At 40.1% G+C, this 22558-nt stretch overlaps 1 protein-coding gene across 3 annotated transcripts in view; it reads right to left on the bottom strand.

The window, feature by feature from the left end:
• The window catches only part of GOLGA3 (golgin A3), a 39899-nt gene extending 18284 nt beyond the window's left edge, over positions 1–21615 (bottom strand). Inside the window, exons 1-13 of one of the 3 annotated variants that reach the window (XM_032771202.2) lie at positions 21098–21264; positions 20646–20733; positions 18493–18577; positions 18056–18378; positions 12507–12785; positions 11251–11363; positions 8665–9359; positions 6199–6310; positions 5140–5446; positions 4198–4400; positions 3467–3604; positions 2036–2197; positions 687–1055 (exon numbers count right to left, since the gene is read on the bottom strand). In XM_032771202.2, the coding sequence (XP_032627093.1) occupies positions 687–1055; positions 2036–2197; positions 3467–3604; positions 4198–4400; positions 5140–5446; positions 6199–6310; positions 8665–9359; positions 11251–11363; positions 12507–12785; positions 18056–18188 (2511 nt within the window). In that variant the 5' untranslated portion in view covers positions 18189–18378; positions 18493–18577; positions 20646–20733; positions 21098–21264. Of the gene's footprint in view, positions 1–686; positions 1056–2035; positions 2198–3466; positions 3605–4197; positions 4401–5139; positions 5447–6198; positions 6311–8664; positions 9360–11250; positions 11364–12506; positions 12786–18055; positions 18379–18492; positions 18578–20645; positions 20734–21097; positions 21265–21358 lie in introns of those variants that run through there. The other 2 variants (XM_032771203.2, XM_075060038.1) reach the window with 2 other exon arrangements.
• Positions 21616–22558: the final 943 nt, after the last annotated feature.

Genomic DNA, 22558 nt, shown 5'->3' with positions numbered 1-22558 from the left:
GAAGCTCCATTGTGGATTAGAGCACACGCAACAGAACATAAGTAGACAGCAAACCTGGTCTGGTAAACTGGTACAGGGAAAAAACAAGTCTGGGAACCACTGTCAGCATACAGTAATGGACAAAAATGAGATCAGGTATGTTTTAAGTTAGGAAGCAGCTATTAATTCTTCCAAAAGGAGTGCCCACAGAGAATCTAACCTTACAGTATGCATAGGGTAATTTTTTTGGTCGAGACTGCCTCATTAACACAGTGCACTAAAAATACTATTTCCCAAAAGTGTACTTTATACAAAAAGAAAGAATATAAATCTATTAATTTTGAAAACTGATATCAGACTTGAATCTGTCTCTTGACAAAGAACAAATCTAGTTTATTAAATCCTTAAGATGCAAGAATAACTCAGTTGCATAAACTTCATGAATCCAGAAGCACAGACCCAGATAAACAACAATAATTGGGAAACATTCCACTGATATAAACAGAATCAATGAGCAATATTCACTATTGGGGAACAGTCATAAAACAGCTAGATTTATTTTCACTCTCTCGATCTTAAAGTTCATGTGCACATGATACTAACACCATTAGTTTGCAATGCTCCAGCCATATATTTGGCTCTATGACAAGCCTGTGTCAACAGTTACATTTGTTATTTGCAACAGAATAATTTTAGAAATTCATTACCTGGCTTGACTTTATAGCTATTTCTTGTCTCAATTGTGCCAAGATTTCTGATGCTGCCTCAGTACTTTCACCTAAGACGTTTGCTCCTTCATCAAGTTCTTCTTTGCTTGCTTTTGCTGCCTGCAGAGCTACCTCTAGGACAATCTTCTCATTCTGCAAATATTGGATTGTGTCATCCTTGGAAATAACATCACCTTGGAATTCCTCTAACCTGGCCACCAGCTCATCATATTGAGTTTGTAGGTCATTAAGGGACTGCTCTTTGGTGTGCAATGATTCTTGGGTTAAGGTGAGCTGCTTCATGAGCACTAGATGCTCTTGCTGTAAAGATTCAAGCTGCAGATCTCGCTGATGCAGAGTCAATTTAACCTGAAGAAAAAAATAGTTTTTAAAAGATTTAATCCATCTCAGATGAATTTTAAAACTACAAAATATACTTTTATATAAGAAGGTACTTTTAAAAAAATACCCTAGTATCTTTGAGGCACTAATAGAAAATAACTGTAAAGAAAGTTGAAGGCAATCTTCTGTTTCATTGATTCTCTCTGTTCACAGTGTTGATTATATTGGGGTCATTCTGTGCAACAGCTAGAACACGAGAGAGCAGACATTGGTCAGGCTGACAATCCTAGAAGGCTACATGTTTTACTTCATGACTTTTTTAATTTCTATTTTAAATTAAGTGTCCAGTGTGCATATAAACATGTTAGCTTCTGCTTAAGATACCATTACCCTTAGATATCCTTTTTGGTCATAACATTGAGCTCTATCACGCACCAGATCCTCATTCCATTCCCCTGCACAACAACATCTTCTAGCAACATAAAATTAAATCCTTTACAAAATGCTGGGGTAAAGTGATGCTGCACTCAGGAAAATGACTATCTAAAAGGACAACTTTTAACAACAGAGCTGCATTCCTTGCATATATGCAGAATTATTATCTGCAGAATCCACTAGCACATCTAACTTTTACTATTATTTAGTTCTTTTGGCACTGCAGAACTACAATCAGAGAGAGAGGAAGCTCAATTCTATTCTAGTTCCCACATCAAAAGAATTGCTAACTTTGCTCCGATTACCAAATCTTCATTATTGTTAAGGATGCACAAGCCAGAAAGATAAATGGTTTAACTTTCTGATACCAGGTAGATTTGGAAGGACTGGTGGGTAGAAGTGAACTCTTGTTACAAGTAACTGAGCAAGTCTGAGCTGGAATTCAATGAGACACACAACATGCTTATCTTTCCATGCCATTTTTAGAGTAATATTGCAGTCACTTTAAACATCATTAACTGAAAATCCATGTATTAGAAGCCTTTGGGAAACTATCCAGTAATCAAGTCTACCTGTTCCAGTTCTTGTTCCAGTGTTGCTGCAGAATCAGCCATTTTCTGCAGTTGTTCTCTCTCATCCTCAAACTCCTCCAGCCTTCTCTGCAGGTCATCTTCCACCATGGTTTTAGCCTCCTGGATCTGTACAAATGCAGCTTCTTGATCTAACATGTCGGCCTGCACAGAAAAAGCAGGAAGTATTTGCAAAGGAATTAGGAAAATGGTAAAAATATCAGATGAAATGGATTTAAAAAAAATCAGAAAAAATATTGGAGAACAAAATAGGAAAACATTATTCGGTTCTGTGTGTTACACTCGTGGAGCCCTCAGTGAAGTTATCCACTCAGTATTTGAAGATTACTGGGCTTCTAGGACACACTCCTTGGAATGACTATGGTGCATCTTGCACATTCATAAGAGACTGAATTCCGCTAAGTGCTTTTCATGTTAAAAAAAAATTGATAAGCTACCACAGAAGGAAAGACCAAACATTTCTGCAGTCCCAGCATAAAATTTTCAAAAGAACTTCAGTGACTTGAGTCCTAATTTCATTAAGATTCAGTGGGTCTTAGGTTCCTAAGTCACTTCAAAAAACAAGATTTAGGAATGTAAGTTACCTAGGTACTTTTGAAAAATTTATTAATCTTTCTGCTAGAGGACAGGAAGAATAAGCCTGGGGTATGAGAGATTTTCACAGACGGCCTTTTAAGGATATTACCAATTTCGTTTAAGTTCCCCACTCCTCTATTTAAAAACAACAACAAGTATTACTCTACAATAGCAAATACGAATCTTTGCCACCAGCCTTTGTTTTTGGATAACATTCTTGAACTATTAACCAACACTAAAATGAGTAAGATTTTTTAGATTATCCACAATATTAACTGGGTTTCCCAGTATTTAGTAATATCAGAGTGCAAGAATGAAGATTCAAGTCTCAGTAGAATTTATCAGCTGCATATAATTCAGAGCGACATCCCCCGCACGTATACTGTTTACAACAGGGTGGCCAAACTGTGGTTCATTAAGTTTTCCAATGTGTCTCATAGCTGGGCTAATCTCAGATGTAAAAGTATGGCCTCTTGAGACTCCAGGTCCCAGTCCCATTTTACTTTAATCAGAGGGGGTTATATTTAGGCCTATCAACAAGGTCTCTTTATGTAGGTAAGTTTGTGACCTATAGAGGTTGACAGTTTCCTTTTTAACTAGCAAGATTCTTCATGTAGTTTTAAAATCTGGAGGAGTAACACTTGCCTTCTGGGGATGTACATTTGAAAAGGCTCTTTGATAATGTAAGATATACAGCAATTTGAACGTACTCATAGTGAAGTCATTTTTACCAGTGTAAATACCCTCTTCCTGAATCTGAAAATATGGTGATCACTAAACTGGAACACAAAACTTGAACAACAGAACACAATTCAGACAGGCCACTGACAACCTCACCTCAATATTTTGCAGCTGTGCTGCAATACGTTCCTTTTCTTTGATGGATCTGTGCTGGATCTCTGTTAGCTGATGAGACAATGACACATTCTCTAGTTTGAGGTGCTCCAACATACCTGCTTGGGTCATTTGCCCAGCCTGCAGGAAGAAAAAGTCAATACAAATACTCAAAACATGCATTGACAATGAAAAAGTTCCAAAGAAGAGGACTCAGTCTACCTGGGCCTTAGCTGTCACCTAAAGGCTTTGCAGATCTACATCCATGAGAAAGCTTAATAAGCTTTTCAGAAAGTGCATTGATTAAGTTTATGCCTCAGTATTAGACAAGTAGTAATACCTAACAATGACAGGTAAAAGGAAGAGAGCTAATCATGCACCTTACATCAGTGGTTCTCAAACTTTTGTACTGGTGACCCCCTTTTCACATTGCAAGCCTCTGAGTGTGACCCCCCCACACTATAAATTAAAAAAACACTCTTAAATATATTTAACACCATTATAAATGCTGGAGGCAAAATGGGGCTTGAGGTGGATGCTGACAGTTCACAACTCCCCATGTAATAACCCTGCAACCCCCTGAAGGGTCCCGACCCCCCGTTTGAGAATCCCTGTCTTACATAAATACAGAAACGAGACTGGCCCTCCTTAAAAGTCTGAAAATAATTTATCTACTGGCTAAAGCTAACGTTAAGAAAGCAAGCAGTGAGGGTGTGGAAAGTTCACACATTTACCTGTATATTGGCCATCTCACTCTGTAGTCTAACACGTGCCTCCTGTGCCACTGCCAATTGCTGCTGGTACCACTGCCGCACATTTTGCAGCAATGCGATCTCTGCTTGAGATTCTTTTAGCTTATTGGCCAGTGTGGTCCGTTCTAACTGCACTTGCTGAAGCTGGTTCTGTAAAGAAGCCATTTGCTGTCGTAGACTGTGTACTAAAAAGAGGAAAAAAATTAAAACTATGCTATTTCAATGTCCAATTTCTGATGGTTTGAAGCGTAGCAATGAACCTTAAACATTTTCTTAATGGAAGTGTGCCTATATAACAAAGAACATCCATTCCCACAATTCCAGGCCCCACAGAAGTAGGGTCATTAGCAGAAAATGGCTTTAGAGGTCACTTCGCATGTTCCAAGTTCCTTAGAAGCATAAAGGGACAAAATAAGTAAGATTTGGGAGCATGCACATGTCTGGGAGATGGAAAGGATACTAGATGCTTTTATCCTTTCGAAAAAAAAATTAATGAATTGTCAAACAGTTTTTAGACTGCAGACTCTGACTGTGCCTTCCTTTGCATCTGGTCAGTGCCTAGCACATTAGGGGAACTCCTGTAACACAAAACAAGAAATAGTAATAATAAAATAAATAATCATGCAAATCTCTAAGAATCTGATATCAATGAGATACAAGTTAATAATTTCTCCCTATTCCTTCCTTTTTCATGCTGAATGTACCAAACTGAAAATCAGTTTCTTCCTTGTCTTAAGATGGAAATACTATCCAGTAAGACCCTGTAGGCAGCATCATGATACACATCACGTTAATCACTTTCTTGTTTGCAAGGTAGTTGCATCAGTAATTGATAGTGCACATAAGTAGTAAGATTCAATGAAATTGTTTGTGGAACAGAAAAAAGATGATAAGTTTTCAAGATTCAAGTTTACATTAGCTCACCTGTGTTATCCTTGCTGAGAACATTTTTTTGCATATCTTCAACTTTTCCCATGAGTCTTTGGTACTGTTCCTCTGCCAGTTGCAGGTCATTATTTGAGGAAGCCAAGCTAGCATTCTTGGCTTCCAAGATGTTCTGCAGGTCAGCCATAGCTCGTTCCAGATCCCAGCAAGATTGCTTTAAGGTAGCCACTTCTGAGCTCAAAGAATCCTGCTTCTGTTGGCTGCTCTGGCTGTGCTCCATCTGAGCCTGAAGTCTCATGTTCAAAGCTGCAATCTGGGCTTGCAGCTCAGTCTTCTCTTTAAGTGCCTGACCAAGTCCAAACAATAAAAAATAATTTTAGGAGAAACTAATAAATAAATATAGCGCATTAGCAAGAGAGATAGAGATATCAATATGCTGTCTAAAAGCATCAGCTGCTCCAAAAACACATTTTGCTCCGCTAGATAACATTTCCATGTAAAATAAGAAAAAATTTCACTGTATTTAATAAATGTCTCAAATATGCAGGAAAAATGTAGACAAAAGTCCATACAAACTAGACAGCATCCTTAAAGAAAAGACTGACACAGGTATTTGGTACTTAAGATAGCTTGCTAGACACTGAAAGGTCTCAGTCTTGCTTTAAATACCCATCTTATGCTTGCAAGTGATCATTCCTCTGCTCTGATGTCCCCTACTGTTTGACACTCACTTGTCCTTAACATCTCTCTCATTCCATTTCTCTTTTAAAAAAAACAGAAGTCTGAAATTGCCACCCACTTTAAGCACAAATATTTAATATATGTTGAGCCCACCACTGGCTTAACATTTATTACTACTTCTTTACATTCCTTTTTCTCTATTCTCTCTTTTGTGAACCACTTCAGTCTGGTTTACTGGGTTTTTTTTTACCTTCAGAGTTAAAAAGCTTTATTTAAAATAAACAGCCTTTTTTATCTATCTTATGCAACATTTATGAAAACCACCTCTCTACAAACACAATGTGGGAGCTATTTTAAAATTTTAATTAATGTATGACTGTAGTTTATTAAATACAGAAATTCAGATTAATTTTCTACCTGATTAGCTTCTAATGACAGTGCTTCGAGCTGTCCTTCAAGTCTCATCTTTTCTTTTAGGACCTGCAACATTTCATCATGAGTTCCTGTGATAGAGCTTTCCACAGACACACTGGAGACAGAAACCACACAAATTTAAAGAGTTAGGATTTTTTATAAATCACCCGTTTATAGAGAGGTGAATCTGAAATTACAAGATGTTCCAACTCCACTAAATTACTCAGTTTAAATTAGCTAGAGTTTTGGGCAGTCTTTAGCTTTGTGAAAGACTCACCACAAAGAACTAAACAAATTTCACTTGCCATCTGACAGAGAAATAGCTGCTATGCACAAAACACTGAACTAGGAGCTATCTGAATTCCTCAAAAACGGGCATATAATGGAACTGATGTTTGTTTTCCAGGAAAGAAAGTAATGGGCTGACTTTATTATCCTCAGAAATTAAATATTCTTTACCAAGAGATTTACAGACATCTCAAGGGAACAATTTCTTGTGATCAAGCACCTTCCACATGCACCAACCCACAGAACTACTTTAAACAGGAAAATAAATGGATAGTTGTCACAGCTAAAGCAACAAAAGAGAGCTAGCTATTCAGCATGGAGTATACCCTATTCCCATTCCCCAGTATAGTTTACTCAGCATATCCATGAAGTTCAGAGAAAATGGGCAAGAACTTCTGCTCTCTCTCCTGTCAGGATTAGGCATAGATTGTGATATCTAATGACAACTGATTTTGCTCTAAGCACTTTGAGAGGTTTGTATTTCTTCCAAAGACAAGACAAATAACTGTATTTTCTAAATGTGCACAAGCTGTTTTGGTAACTGCATCTTTAGACAACAACAGTATTGTGAGTTTGACTAGTTTTCCACTTGCTAGTCTAATCTTGATCTCCTGTAAGGGATAGATAGTAAGCCACAATTAGGGTGTCATAGACACAAACTTCTGAGGATCTAACATTAATCCCCTTCTAAAGAGGATATGAGTATCTAGGGCAAGTATCCTGGCATCTTGCAAGTACAGAGGACTAAAAACAAACAAACACATATTTCTCTGCACAGATCACTAGTCTATAAACAGACCAAAGAAAACACACTACTGTTTCTTAAGACAGTATCATATATCATTTCATTTTTTTTTTAAAAAATCAGTGCAGTCCAATGAAATTCTGTGGCACATAACTAATCTGAGACCAAAGAGAGCTTTAGATGGAAAGCGGGGGCTGCTAACAGGGCATTCTCTATGAAGGCCCTATTGTTTTAGAATTTGGTCCACCAACCCCCACCTCCTGGCCAAAATAAGCCCAAATCTAACTACCTTCAGGGCACAGAGCATCTGAGTAGAGGAAGGAAATGTTAGAGAGGAGGGCAATTTGAGTTTAAGTTGCCTAAAGGCTATGTCTACACTAGAGAACTTACAGTAGCAGAGCTGTACTGCTGCAAGGTCTCTCCGCCCTATGCTGATGACGGAGCTGTCCACACCAGCATTTCTGTCAGCGTAACCTATGTCAGTCAGGGGTGTATTTTTTTCAAACCCCTGACTGACAAAAGTTTTTCTCACAAAAGTGCTAGTGTAGATATAGCCTTAGTCTCTGATGGTAGGTAAACTTATATAGTAATAGTATTTTGCATTTTTAAGTTACGTATGGCTATACCAAAAGGGTGCCTTTCTATAAGTTTAAAATAAAATAAGGAACTTTTAAAAACCTGACTATGAAATCATGACAGGAAATTGCAAATATCTGAAATATTACAGTTTAGGTAAATTTGTTCTCTAGGCCATTAAAAATGCATCCCTTAAAAATTCTGCTCATTCACCGTTCAGCATGTAATGTCTGAATTAACCCTCTCCTCGCCATGCACCTACACTGTTTTCGAAACTGTATCTGAATGATCACTATTGTGAAAAACCAAATTTCCCAGTCTGGTTATATTTGGTTCTAACTGGCACTCCCACAACTTGTAACACTATTAGTCTCAGCCAAGTGATCCTCAATGGTCCCGCAAAATTCTTTCCTCTCTATGAAAACAAAGAAATCCCTTCAATCAGATACTGAAAACCAAACAGCCAGTGATTAGTGCACAGGATAGGCAAACACACCAGCACAAACTGGAAATGGATTTTGGAAAGCCAATTTTGATGTATAGGGCTGAGTGGATACTAAAAGCAGTGGATACCATAATCAAATTCTACTACATTTCAAGAATCGTGATGACAAAGCATACACGTCTACAGTGCCCTTGTTTTAATCACTTGATCAGGGACAGTTACTATAAACTAAAAATACCTATAATAAAAATGTATTCAGTGCAGTGATTTCTATTAGGACTCAATAGTTATTACACATTTTATCATACTGAACAGAAGTTTAGTTATACCAAAAATGTTGTAGTTGGTAATTAAAGCATCAGGTTGCATATGCCAAAGAAGCGCAATGTGTGTATTGTGCAATGTAATGTCTTACCTGCTAGAAATACTGTCTCTCCGACTCCGCACGTCCCCATTAACTTCCTGGTCCTGGGCATGATGCTCTGCTGCTGCAGCCTGCAATACTTCCCTGATGGAAGGAAATTGCCCCACTCCATCTGGAGGGATCCCCTGGCCATTTACTGTAAATGAAATGCCCTGTTTGCCTTCTGCATTCGGTAAAATGCTATATGTCCCCCTTCCTGACACACTGCTGTAGGAAGAGCTGTCACTCTCATTTCCATCCAGCCTTGTTCCTAAATCGCTTCCATCAATCTCTGAAACACTGTCTCCTGCTATGGAGGAATTCTCCAGTCGGTCATCTGTTTCAGAGCGGAGACTCATTTCAGATACAACAGAAGTCAGACCACTTCTATTCTCCTTTAGAGACCCACCAGATGCATCAGAAGTCTCAAAATTCCTAGAAGCATTTCCAGGATCTGAATTTTCAGTTCTGTAATCAGCCAAGGAACGGATATTACTTGACTTGGAAGATTTGGAGCTTCTTTTCTCTTTTGAAGGAGCTGGAAGTCCCAGGCTGCCCAGTTTTGGCCCCCTTGGGACACTGGTCCGCAAGAAAGAGTACTCTTTTGTCATAGCTACAGTGCTGGCCCTTGGCAAGATTTCTGGATTTAACATCAGCTCAGGATCTAGTGTACTAGAGGGCCGGGTTTTGGATGCAGAGTAGCTGGACTAAAAGAAATCAGAAGCGAACAATAAATTCTAGAACACTACACTTAAATTTGCATCAATTTTTTCTTATCATTGTATTTAGAAAGGTGTAAATGGTTCATTTTTCTTTTATAACAGCACTTGGACTTAAGTGGAACTTCACGAATAAGCTACTCTTAATAGCTAGTTAACCCAGTCCTAGCTGAGATTTGGATATGGAGGAGAGCTAACTGACTGAGTCTCAATCCAGACGTGATGAAGGTAATTTAGGTAAACTGTGAAAACTAATCAGAAGATATTGCAAAAGAGTACTTTAACAACTTAATAAAGGCTTCAGCCTCTGACTAATAATTTTTAAAACTTTCCAAAAGTTTTTCAATTTTTTTTTTTTGTATTATGAGACGACAAAGAAAAGAATATGGATTTTTCAGAACATCTATGATTTAGACGTGTGCATTTAAAAACAAAATTATGGAAAGCCAATAAATGGGCACTAATTGTATTTAGTATTTACTAAAAAAGTAAAACTGCAAAGATTTAAACTTTAAAAAACTATCCCTTTACAATAATATATATACACAATAATGTATTAGATTTGTACATTCTAATTACAGCATGCAATTCTATGTTGACACTAAAATCAAATGCAATTATATTGATTACATAAATATACAACTAAATGCTCATAAATTGTAGATTAAAATGTCACATTATGAGAAATGCACAAGAGCAAAGAGACTCAGTTTAGAAATAACCAAAAGTATTATGAGCACACGGTCAACTTAGTATTACCCAAATATGAACTGTAGAATCCTTTACTCAAGGCTTATCTCCAAAGGGTTTAATCTTCCCTGCATACTCCTCTCCATCCATTTTCTTTCTTCTCCACTTCTCTGTCTCCTGGATTACCCCCTTCTCCCACCTGTTCCTTCCATTCCCCTCACATTAACCCCTACATCTTTTTTGTAAATCAAGGAAATAAAACATGCCAATCATTATCTTGATCTTGCTGCCCCCAGTCCTGCAAACACAACTATTAGTAACTTTATGCATGTTAGGAGTCTCATTTGAGTTCAATGGGACTACATACACGGTAAATTCTGTTCGGGTTTAGACTCCACCCATCATCATAGAATCATGGCCTTTGCTTGGATATTGTGCACCTTTCCCCCAGACTTCATCTATTTTTGTATTTGAGATTGTAAGCTCTTTGGCTAGGAGCCATGTCTTCACGTCTGTTACTACGAAGTAAAATTTACTAACAGGATCTAGCAGAATGGAGCCCTAGTCCTCAGTGGGGGCTATGGGCTCTCCTGCACTATAAACAAATAATAAAGTAAGTATATATAGTGGCATGATGAAAACTATACAGTTATTGCAGATGGTGCCTAAATGGAAACCTTGCGTAGTACACTTTTGAAGACAGCAGTGGCAGTTTACTCAGCTCTATGCTTTCCTTAACAAGGCATTGTAAAATCTGTTTTTTTAACATTTCTACTGCTCCAAATATATATGATTGTTCTTCACACTAGACTTTCCAAATCATCATAAAAAAACCTAGAAGTAACAATTTCTTTGTGAAATTCCTAGCAAGTGAGGGAAGTCACTCAAAGTTGTGGACTATTATATGCAACAAATAATCATTCAAACCTCAGAAGAAAATATAGGACCGAATTCTTCCTTCAGTTACACTAGTGGTACCCTGCAGCCTTCATGTATTACCATGATGCAACTGAAGACAAAATTTGGCACATACAGAAGAGAAGTAGAAAAATAAATTTTTCTAGCTAGAAGTTATTGAATTTTTACAGCCAGGAAACAGACAGTTTAGGGCAGGTATGGGTTCATTTTCCTAGCTTCCCATCTACACAGACATCACCTAGAAACAGAGGATCTACTGCAAGGTGCTTACTCTTTCTTGGTGCCTTTTTACTCTGTACTGTTTGAGCTGCTCTTCCAGACGCCTTCTTGCCTGCAGTCTGATTTGTTCCTCTTTCTCCAATGGGAGTGAAGATTCTGCTGAACCTATGTACAAAAGTTACCTCTAAAGTCACACAGAAAACTTCAAAAGGCAGACACAACACAGAAAGGGTGGAAAATATTCCTAGATCAACCCCTTCTCCCATCAGCAATGTATACACAACATTCATGCTTAAGCAGAGCATGCATCATTCTCAAGGACGGCCCTTTAGCATGCAGCTCAGGAATACTCCCCTGAAGTATCCTTGTGTAAGCACTGAGATTACAGTGCTTAATTCAATCATTTTATATTTACAAATATCACAACTCTTTCAAGCGATCTGAGACAAAATCTTCCACAGTAAGAGCAAGAATACTTTTACCATCTAAATCTCATCTGCTTTAGAACCCAAATTATGACAGAAATAGGCAAAATCTATTCAGTTTCTAGTTCCATCACTCAGAGGCTAGCGTAAGATTGTTCCCTACAGTACATTTTCTTGCATTTTGTCCAGCGTAGCATTAAATACGTGATGCAGCTTCCCTTACTTCCCTTGAGAGACTAGTCTAGTCTAAGGGCTCTTCTACACTTACCGGGGGAATCAACCAACGGCAGTTGATGCATCGGCGGTATCAACCAGTGGTGGTTGACGCATCGGCAGTTGATTTAGCAGCTCTAGTAAAGACCCGCTAAATCGACTGCAGATCACTCTCCCGTCGACTCCTGTACTCCACTGGATCAAGAAGAGTAGGGGGAGTCGACGGGAGAGCATCTCCTGTCAACATCACGTAGTGTGGACCCTGTAGTAAGTAGATCTAAGCTATGCTGATTTGAGTTACACTAGTCACATAACTCAAATTGCGTAGCTTAGATCGAATTTCCCCTGTAGTGTAGACAAGTCCTAAGACATCCCACTGTAAGAAGCTTTTGCTATTATTTACCTAAATTTGTAATTTTCTCAGTGTCATCCCATTACTCCCAAAGTGGAACAGACTAGGGCAATTTAGCTTCCTATCCACTATAATCTTCATGTCAGTAGAACAACCAAACTTGTTAAATGTTAAGGCACATGCTTTCCTGGGAGCAGAGAGTGGTTTACTGCAAAAATGAATTTTAGTCCAAGCTTAAGTGATTCTGCAGACACGCTCAGAGGAAAAAAGCTTGAGGAAGCAAGAGAAGCAGGGGCTCTACAGTAAACAGATGCTTACACAATTCAGTTTCTTGCATGGGAAGACTTAGTTTGAGTGACTGCAAAGCTTCTTTTCTAAGAACTATTCCCTCAGCACTAGTTCCCTGAGACTTCCTTAGGTTGTCATGGAAACCAGCCACACCTGGAGACTCTTGACCATGTGGACTGCTGGTTGGTTCAAAAGACAAAGGGAGGTCAGGATAGAGTGCCTCTGGTCCATTCTGGTAAGTGTCCTGTTTGCTGTTTATCTCCAGACTTTCTCCTTCATTTGGCACTTTGTTGGCATTACTACTAGTTGCTGAAAAGAAAGTTGCATTGCATTAATTAATTCACACTGGCAACTATAAGTCATCCCATTCAACCCTACACACACTTCCAAAACCTGATCTAACAAATTAATAGGATTGCTTTTTGGACAGTAAGAATATTTACAAATTGCTGATTTTTACTTAAAAGAGAAATTAGATGGAGGAAGTTTATTTCTCCATTCAGAACAAGCAGATACACTTTTGCACTCCCATTATGCCCTATATCAGAGGATCTCAAAGGGCATCAAAAGCAATAACTAAGCCCCTTCACAACAACCTTATTAGGCAAGTATTATCCCAGTTCTCAGATGCATCATATGTATACAGCACAATAGAGAACATGAACCAAAATAATGAAGCAAAGAAAATACAAAACAGAAGTCCCGCAATTTATTTTTCTTAGATTTCATATATAACACAGAAAGGGCTAACCTAAATCTGGATCTCGCCCCTGTTTGGTGGTGTCTATATGCATTTTTCATGAGGAAAAAATACATCCTCAACACAAGCATAACATATACATAAAATATAGAAATTTATATTTTAAAGACTTCCACCTTGCTTCTCTGCTTGATGGAGCAAAGATGTACATTTAAGACATGGTTGTGGCAGAACTTAATGATTAATTTTAAGATATATGTTTCTAGATTGCACAAGAGAAAAAAATCTATCCAAAAGGAAGCTGAAATAGCCACCTTGCTGGTATAGTTTATTCAAAAAAGTTTTTGTGAACAAACAGAGCTGAAAAAAAGTTGTGCTATAATGGAATTGTTTCTGTTGCTTACTTCTGACACACACTCATCCTTTCAGAAAGTAGGGCTGTTACTGATAACATACAGAAACTAGATATAGGCAAACAGATCACAACGATTAAAGAAAGAAGTTCCTTTTCCATTTGGACATGACAGTTACTGCTTAGCTATGAAATACTTTTGGCATAAAACAGGATCATTTCAGGCACCAGATAAGGAAGAAGGGAAGTTACACAAAAGTCAGGAATATAATAATTCTCAGCAGTGGTAACCTTTAAAACACCTCTCTGAAGTTAAATAAGATACATTGGGGAGTAGGAGGAATTCAGGTAGGGCCGTGCTTTTGTTTTGTTACATAAAAGCTGGTCTTCTCATTTAGTGTGGTCAAATTATGCTTTAGAAGAGTGTAAAAATAGAAAGGACAGTAAACGAATGTACTGATTAAAGATACAAAGATTAACTGAATCTCTATATTAACTAAAAAAAAAAAAAAAATGAAGCACCCACTATAATCCACTTGGAGTAAAATAGGATATAGCGAAACTCAATTTAGAGAGAATTGCTCATTTGTTTGATTTACTGCAGTGTGATAGATGTATTTCCAATTATAAAGAACCACTGCTTACAAAGAAAATGTCTTGTTGTAAAGGGCTTCACTGCATTTTGTGTTAACTAAGGTCATGGGCCTATGCAGTTTGTGGTAAGCTGGAACCAAATTCCACGACAACATCCCTGGAATCTCTATGGCAGAGGTGGGCCACATCCAGCCCTTCAGACATTTTAATCCAGTCCTGGAGCTCCCACCGAGGAGCGGGGCCAGGGCTTGCCTAGCTCCACATGTGTCGTGGTTCCACCCAGCTCATGGAAGTAGCAACATGTCCCCCCTCAGGCTCGCACGTGTAGGGGCAGCCTGGGGGCTCCACACGCTGCCCCCGCCCCAAGCACCGCCCCCAGAGCTCCCATTGGCCGGGAACCACCGCCAATGGGAGCTGCAGGAGCGACACCTGAGAACAGAGCAGCGTGCTGAGACGCCTGGCCGTGCAGGAGTCGGAGAGGGTACATGCCATTACATTAAACAGCTCCCAAAAGCAATCCTTGCCTGGAGCCTGCATCCCTGACCTCCTCCCCTAGCCCTGATCCCTCTCCTGCACTCTGAGCGAGCCCCTCGGTCCCAGCGCAGAGAACCCTTCTACACCCCCAACTCCTCACCCCCAGCACCACCCCAGAGCCCTCATCCCTGCCTCCCTGCACCCCAACCCCCTCCCCCAGTCCAGAGCCCCCTCCCACACTCTGAACCCCCAATTTTGTGAGCATTCATGGCTCACCATACAATTTCCATACTCAGATGTGGCCCTCAGGCCAAAAAGATTTCCCACCCCATTCTAGGGCCTAAGCTGTCCTAGAAAAAGTTTGCCAGTATAGCTAAACCAACAACCCTGCGAGTGTAGATACATATCTACAAAAGAGTGCTTTTGCCAAAATGACTGATAGCAGTTTCTCAAACAAAACAAACTATACTTGCAAAAGTACTTTCTGCTGGTATAATTATCTACATTCTTTTTTTTCCAGTATAGAAACATTGTTAAAATATATTTTAAAAAAAAGAAAAAAAGCCCTCCCCACACCTGAACAAAAACATCTAATGCTGACCTGCCAGTATTCTGGTGCAACATACTTGCATTAGAACACAAGAACAGCCACACTGGGTCAGACCAAACGTCCATCTAGCCCAGTGTCCTGTCTTCTGATAGTGACCAATGCCAGGTGCCCCAGAGGGAATGAACAGAACAGGTAATCATTAAGTGATCCATCCATTGTCACCCATTTCCAGTTTCTAGCGAACAGCGGCTAGGGATACCATCCCTGCCTATCAATGGCTAATAGCCATTAATGGACCTATCCTCCAGGAATTTATCTAGTTCTTTTTTGTAAACTGTTATAGTCTTGGCCTTCACATCATCATACTGGAAATTCTTCAGACATTTTCATTTAAATATAAACAACGGAGGTTTGCATTGAATTAAATATTAAAATGAACACCATAAACCTTACAGCAGCCTGTGCTGTTGGTTTTTATATTAAAAAAATTATACTGGTGCTACTGTTTCAGTTTTTGATATGTCTCAGATTTTTGTATTGGGAACGCATAACTGCATCAGAAGTTGTCAAGAGGAAAGAGCCATTTTGAAAGCTATGTTGGGGCCTGGGAGGTAATTTGGCATGTTAGCTGGATGGTGATGGTCTACTGTGATGGTGAGCAGTGAAATGGCTATGGTATATATAGGCTTCAACCACAATAACTCAGAAATGGGGCAGTTCATATCTTTGATCCCTCATTCTCACAGATCTTGGAAGACAGACCTGTTCTTGCTTACAGACAGTCTCCCAACCTGAAGCAAATGCTCACCAGTAACCACACACGACACAACAAAAACACTAACCCAGGAACCTATCCTTGCAACAAAGCCCGATGCCAACTTTGTCCACATATCTATTCAAGTGACACCATCATAGGATCTAATCACATCAGCCGTACTATCAGGGGCTCATTCACCTCCACATCTAACAATGTGATGATATATGCCATCATGTACCAGCAATGCCCCTCTACCATGTACACTGGCCAAACCAGACAGTCCCTAAGCAAAAGAATAAATGGACACAAATCTGACATCAGGAATCATAACATTCAAAAACCAGCAGAACACTTCAGCCTCTCTGGCCATTCAGTAACAGATTTAAAGGTGGCTATTTTGCAACAGAAAAGCTTCAAAAACAGACTCCAAGGAGAAACTGCTGAACTTGAATTGATAAGCAAACTAGATACTATCAATTTAGGCTTAAATAGAGTCATTAGACACATTGAATCTATTTCTCCCATGTTAAGTATCCTCACAGCTTCTTGTCAAACTGTCTTAAATGGGCTATCTTGATTATCACTATAAAAGTTTTTTTTCTCCTGCTGACAACAGTTCATCTTAATTAATTAGCCTCTTAGAGTTGGTTGGGCAACTCCCACCTTTTCATGTTCTCTGTATGCTATATATCTCTCCTCACTATATGTTGCATTCTATGCATCCAATGAAGCGGGCTGTAGCCCACGAAAGCTTATGCTCAAATAAATGTTAGTCTCTAAGGTGCCACAAGTACTCCTGTTCTTTTTGCGGATACAGACTAACACGGTTGCTACTCTGAAATCTTTGAGCTACTGTTTCAGCCTGTCTTTCTCCATCTGTAGACAACACTGCATCAGTTTACATCTGTTTCATGATTTAAAGGTTATCCTCACAACTACAGAAGTGTTAAAAACATATAAAAAAAATAATAAGATTCTGAGCACAATTCTCAGCATGGGAATGATTTTAGCCACAGAATACACAGGACAGTACATGCTATTGCTAATGTTATTTAGTGGCAGACATATATCAAAATTATTGCAATATCCTGAAAGCACCGGAAGGTGTAAGTCCTTCTCTTGTTTTTAATCTATTTACAAGCTATGATTGTTAGGAAGATGTCTCACAGAAATAAGGACAGGAAAAAGTTAAATTTTAACTTCATGTGAGATGAATGATGCATCTTATGATTATACCCTGGCAATCAGATACAAGGTTGTCTCTCAAATAAAAATAAAGGCTCTGGGCTCCTCTTATTGTAGCTGTATGACCAAAAAAACCCAACTAGAACTGTATAGATAGGAACTGTAACATACATTCATTACTCAACCATTTCCAACCAACATTAAATCAATTCCACATATGCATATTAGGTTCACCAATGACTATTAGCTCAGATGGTCAGGAATGCAACCCCATGCTCTGGGTGTTCCTAGCCTCTGATTGCCAGAAGCTGGGAGAGGACAACAGGGATTGATCACTCGATGATTGCCTGTTCTATTCGTTCCCTCTGAAGTCCCTGGCATTGGCCATTGTCAGAAGATGGGATACTAGGCTAGATGGACCATTGGTCTCACCCAGTATGGCCGTTCTTATGTTCAACAATAAATCTTTATGCTAAGGAGGCCTATTTAGGTCAGCACATTACTAAACTTCTTGCAAACAAGTGCAAAATTTTCTACGTTATTATTTTGTAAAGTGGAAAAGTTTAGTGGATTATGCTAAACCAGAAGAAAAGCATTCTTTTTCTAGAATAAGAGTATGCTCATACATGGAGTTATTCCAGAATAGCTATTCCATAATAACTCCAGGTCTAGACAAGCCCTTAAAGATCTTACCTCTTAATTTCAGGGGAAGAAAAATATAACACAGATTAATTGTGATAGGGATTGCTCAATTGCTGTATTTAATTAATGGCTTTAAAAACAAAATTTAGAAGCAGTTTTTAATTAAAAAGATGGATTTCTTCTGAATTTCTAAGACAGATGAGTTATAGTTTTCACAAGACGTTCTATAGACCATTCTAATGGTCAACGTCTTATATGACAAAAGCATGAGTGAGAGAGAGGCTTTATAACCAGAAAGCGATTCAGCTCTTATGAAACGACTCACTATTAATTTCAGCTCCTTCGGTTGGCATATCTGATTTGGCCTTATAATCCAGACGTCCTTCTGAACTGTGAGAGGCCCCACTGCTAGCTCTGTTCTCCAACAGGGCATCTTGCTCAACAGATGACAAGTCCATGGTAAGAACGACCCAGATCCAAGGAAATTAATTTTTCTGAATAATTTGCCTCCAAGTGAACTACCAAGTCCGGATTATCTCCATCAGTAGCAGTGCTATTCGAGATGACGTAGAGTAGCACAATAGTGGGCTTTTCATTCGTTGGTTTACAGTAGGCAGCTCAGAAATTCCAGGAGATCATGAAAATATCCTGGAGCAAAAAAAGCAATTACCAAGATGCTACATTCACTGGAAACAAATACATTTATTTTAAAAACATATTCACAACGTTGAACATACCAGATAGACGGTAAGTAGCGCTGACAAATTGCTCTTCACCCACTCAATCCATTTACTTCAATGTACAGAATCAGGGTATGAAATGATAGTGCAGACAATAATCTACCGTCCTCCAAAACGAATACACTATTTAATAACATATTTTTCAACTTTTACAGTACAAAGGCCTGTGCAAGCCTACAGAAAGTGGTTCTGCACCCAGATAATTGATTTAAGATCATTATCCTAAAGCCCTTTTTAATGTAAATATGTATTCTAAACCTGGCATCAGCTCCAATAAACTAGAAGTATGCAATTGTCCTACTCCAACAAATTACAGCGGTCACTCATTCCTGACCATATTTCCCAAAATGAAACACGGGGCTTGCTCAAAGGCTCTGGGCTCTGCATACACCGTTGGGGGTTGTGCACCATTTTCTGGCAAAATTGGGCATGTGTCCCATTTGCTCTTGCCAATTGATGATCAGTTGGCAGGAGCAAACCTGCCCAGTTTTGCCAAAAAAGTCAGGATGTCCAGGACAGGGCTTAAAAAGGGAACCTTCCCAGCCAAAATTGGACATATGGTCACCCTACTCATTAATAATCTGGGCTCCTGTACTGTATTTTTCATTTTGGGGAATTATTCCACTTGAAGTCTGTTATTTTACCTGTATGAATGCAAATAGTGGCTTGAATCTAACCTTTTATTCACATCATGGCACTATTGTTTATTCAGTTGTAGCTCAGGTTCTTGCACAGCAACCAACACATATAACTTTGCAGGAGCATGACCTACTAATTACAGATTGTGTTGACAGTCAAAATGAAAGTTTGAAGGCCAGCCTTGACTGGCAGCTCTTAGAGCATGGGTTCTCAAACTGGGGGTCAGGATCCCTTAGGGGGTCATGAGGTGATTACGTGGGGGGATCGCGAGCTGTCAACATCCATCCCAAACGCAGCTTTGCCTCCAGCATTTATGATGGTGTTAAATATAAAAAAAAGTGTTTTTAATTTATAAGGGGGGAGGGTCACATTCAGAGGCTTGCTATGTGAAAGGGGTCACCAGTAAAAAAAATTTGAGAGCCACTGTTAGACTTAGGGCAAGGCTACAGAGGATTTCCTAACAAAATGCACTGCATTCTGCCAATGATATGTCAAACAGCCAGATGTTTAAATATGAGTCAAGGCATAAACTGGTAATTTGTTAAACAAATTATAAAGATAATATTGCATTCATTTCAATTACTGATAAGCTAATTAAATATAAAGTAAATGTAGAAGATTACCAAATTTAATGGATTGCTGTTCGAAAACAAGACACCAAAAAGCACTGGACTAAAAAGCAGAATTTTAACTAAGTGTAAAAACTGTTAAATGTGTAAATTATACTTTCAAACACAATCAAATAATTTGACCAATTTAACCTTCTATTCCCTCTCCATCTCCGCAGAATACATCTATAATTTCTAAGGTGCCACACCACTTGATCTCTTGGTGATAAGAGCAACAGCGTCAAGGGAAAAATACAACCAGATTTAAGACCAGATCCTGCAGTTATGAGGGCAAAACTCTCACTGAAATCAATAAATGTTTAACATGCATAGGACTGAATCCAGTGTTATCCCAATATCAAAGAGCTTTGTCCATATCACATGACAACAAAAAGGCAATCACTAGAAAGCCGGAAGCTAATCAGAGGTGTCTGAACTAAGGTAGGCATTTTAGGATGGAATTTCCCTCCATAAAAGAGAAATATGCATATGTTACAAATAACCTCAGACTTTTTAAAGTTATATATAACTCTAACTTAAACTTTAGTAATAGCTGCTACCAATGCTGACATCACAACAGATACTGTACATAGAACAAGTCATAAGGGGATCCTGATTGTAGCAATAGGGTAAAGAGAGTTTACAATCACCATAGTTACACCTTACACAATCCAGTCTGACTAATTTAGATGATTTGTCACGCATTCCTAGCAACAACAAATGCCTGTATCTGCCTGGCACATGAACATTCATGTTGCACAGGGAGAGTTTTAAAATGCAGTTTGTACAAAGGGCTGTACAAAGGGCTGTGTCTATACAGTACTCTCTCTTCCTAAAGCTCTTCCTTATTCCCAATCATATAAAGTCATCACATTTTGAATTCTAATTGCTATTAAAATCCATTATAAATGATCTCTTTATAACATACCCATCACAGGCTCCCATCAGACACCTTGCACAGAAAGGAGCAGTGTTGGAGGGGAGTATATAGCCAGCACTAAGAGCACAGGCATTCACTAAACCAAAAAAACCCATTGTATTAAAAGCACAACACAGACTGACACCCTGTGAAACTTAAAACTTATGCCTAAGGTTATTGGTGACAGAGAAAAACAAGTTACAAGAAGCATCAGCTAGAGACACCTGGGATGACAGGAGTCTTCTATCTGACTCCCAGACAGGAGGCTGGATGTTAGGAAGAGAGATGGCACAATACCATTTCGCCCTGACATAGCACCTTTCATCCTCCACCACCCCAAAGAAACTGGAGACACTCAGCACCATTGAGCCATCGGCGACGAAGGTTTAACCTCCACACGAGACAGGCGGGAAGCTGACCACGATGACTGATACCCACCGCACCGGGTTTATCTCGCTTACCTGGGACTCACAAGGTACTGGCCTGAAACCCCAAGGACGCGGAGCCAGACCCCGGCCTGCCCAGCCCAGCCCAAGCCCGAGCCCAGACCCGGCCCGTCCAGCACAGAGCCCCAGCCCAGCCCAAGCCAGAGCCTAGTCAGACTCCCCGGCGCCGGCCTGCCCAATCCCTCCGGGTCCCTTCCCCGTGGGTACTCGGGGCCCAGCGCTCAGCCCCGCCCCCCGCACAGGACCCCCAGCAGGCCCCGTCCTCTCCCCACAGACCTGACAGCTACCGACGGGCCCCGTCCTCCAGCTGCCAGCCCGAGACGTGGCGCCGCTGCCGCCTCAGCCGGGGGAGGGGGTGCGGTGCAGCGCGTTTCTCCTCCCCCGCCGGAAGGGCAGGCCGCAGGGCCGCGGAGCGGCGCCAGTCCCTGCCGGGTCTGTCTCCCTCCCACACCCAGACCCTCCTTCCCCGACTTGGGGCGTCCGCGGCTCGGGGTGCGGGGTCAGCGGGGCAGGGCGGAACGGCTGAGGGGACCTGCTGTTTCCCAGCTGCGGGGACGGGCTTTGCCGGCACCTTCCGGGATAGGAGGGGAGGGAAGGTCTCCACCTTGTTGTTTGGGTCGGTGCCGCTAGTTTGTTGTCCCGCCGTCCCGGCCTGTGTGGCGCTATACCACGATGGAAGGTCTTGGTCTGACGACTACGTCTTCTCACGCCTGCTCGGCCGTAGGCTGTTTGTAGTTCATGTTGACACTACTTTATTCTCTCGTGCCCGGAGTCAGGGCTTCCCCCAAGTCAAGTGAATGGAAACCCCCTTGCATAGGACATTTCAAACTTGCTCCCTTCATCCCTTACTCTCTCCCCACCACTTCAGTGATCATAGTAGTGGAAATCCGCTGGATTAGAACTCATACAAGCCGAGCAGTCAGATCCCTGCCTTTGTAAGTGTGTGTGTGTAATAGCACACTCATCTGCAAATGCCTAATGGTGACAACTAATTTGCATTTATATATATTACACGCATTTTATGTCAAAAAGAAATACAAGGTACTAGCTTAGTTTTCCATTCAGCGGGTTTTGCAATTTCACTTTCTGTCAGGCTGACCAGATAGCAAGTGTGAAAAATCGGGATGAGGGGGGAATAGGTGCCTATATAAGGAAAGCCCCAAATATCGGGACTGTCCCTATAAAATCAGGACGTCTGGTCGCCCTAATTTCTGTTGAACTGCTCAACCATCAGAAAAGTTCAGGGCTTTTTTTCTGTTCACCTGCCAAAGAGAACCTGGAAGTGTTTGTCATTGATTGATCTGGGACAGAGTGTAGCAGAGGCATTCAGCAATTTGGGGAGGGTGTCAAATTGGGGGCACATCACAACTTCTGGGATAAAAAAGGTTTGGCATCTACCTATAATTTATTTCAGACATTTTAAGATGCCTTTTTAATTTGTTTCACACATCTACTTTATCATTAATCAGTGGGTTT

This window comes from Chelonoidis abingdonii, chromosome 22, assembly GCF_003597395.2.
Source record: "Chelonoidis abingdonii isolate Lonesome George chromosome 22, CheloAbing_2.0, whole genome shotgun sequence".
NCBI lineage: Eukaryota > Metazoa > Chordata > Testudines > Testudinidae > Chelonoidis > Chelonoidis abingdonii.
This window is presented reverse-complemented; position numbering and strand designations above follow the sequence as displayed.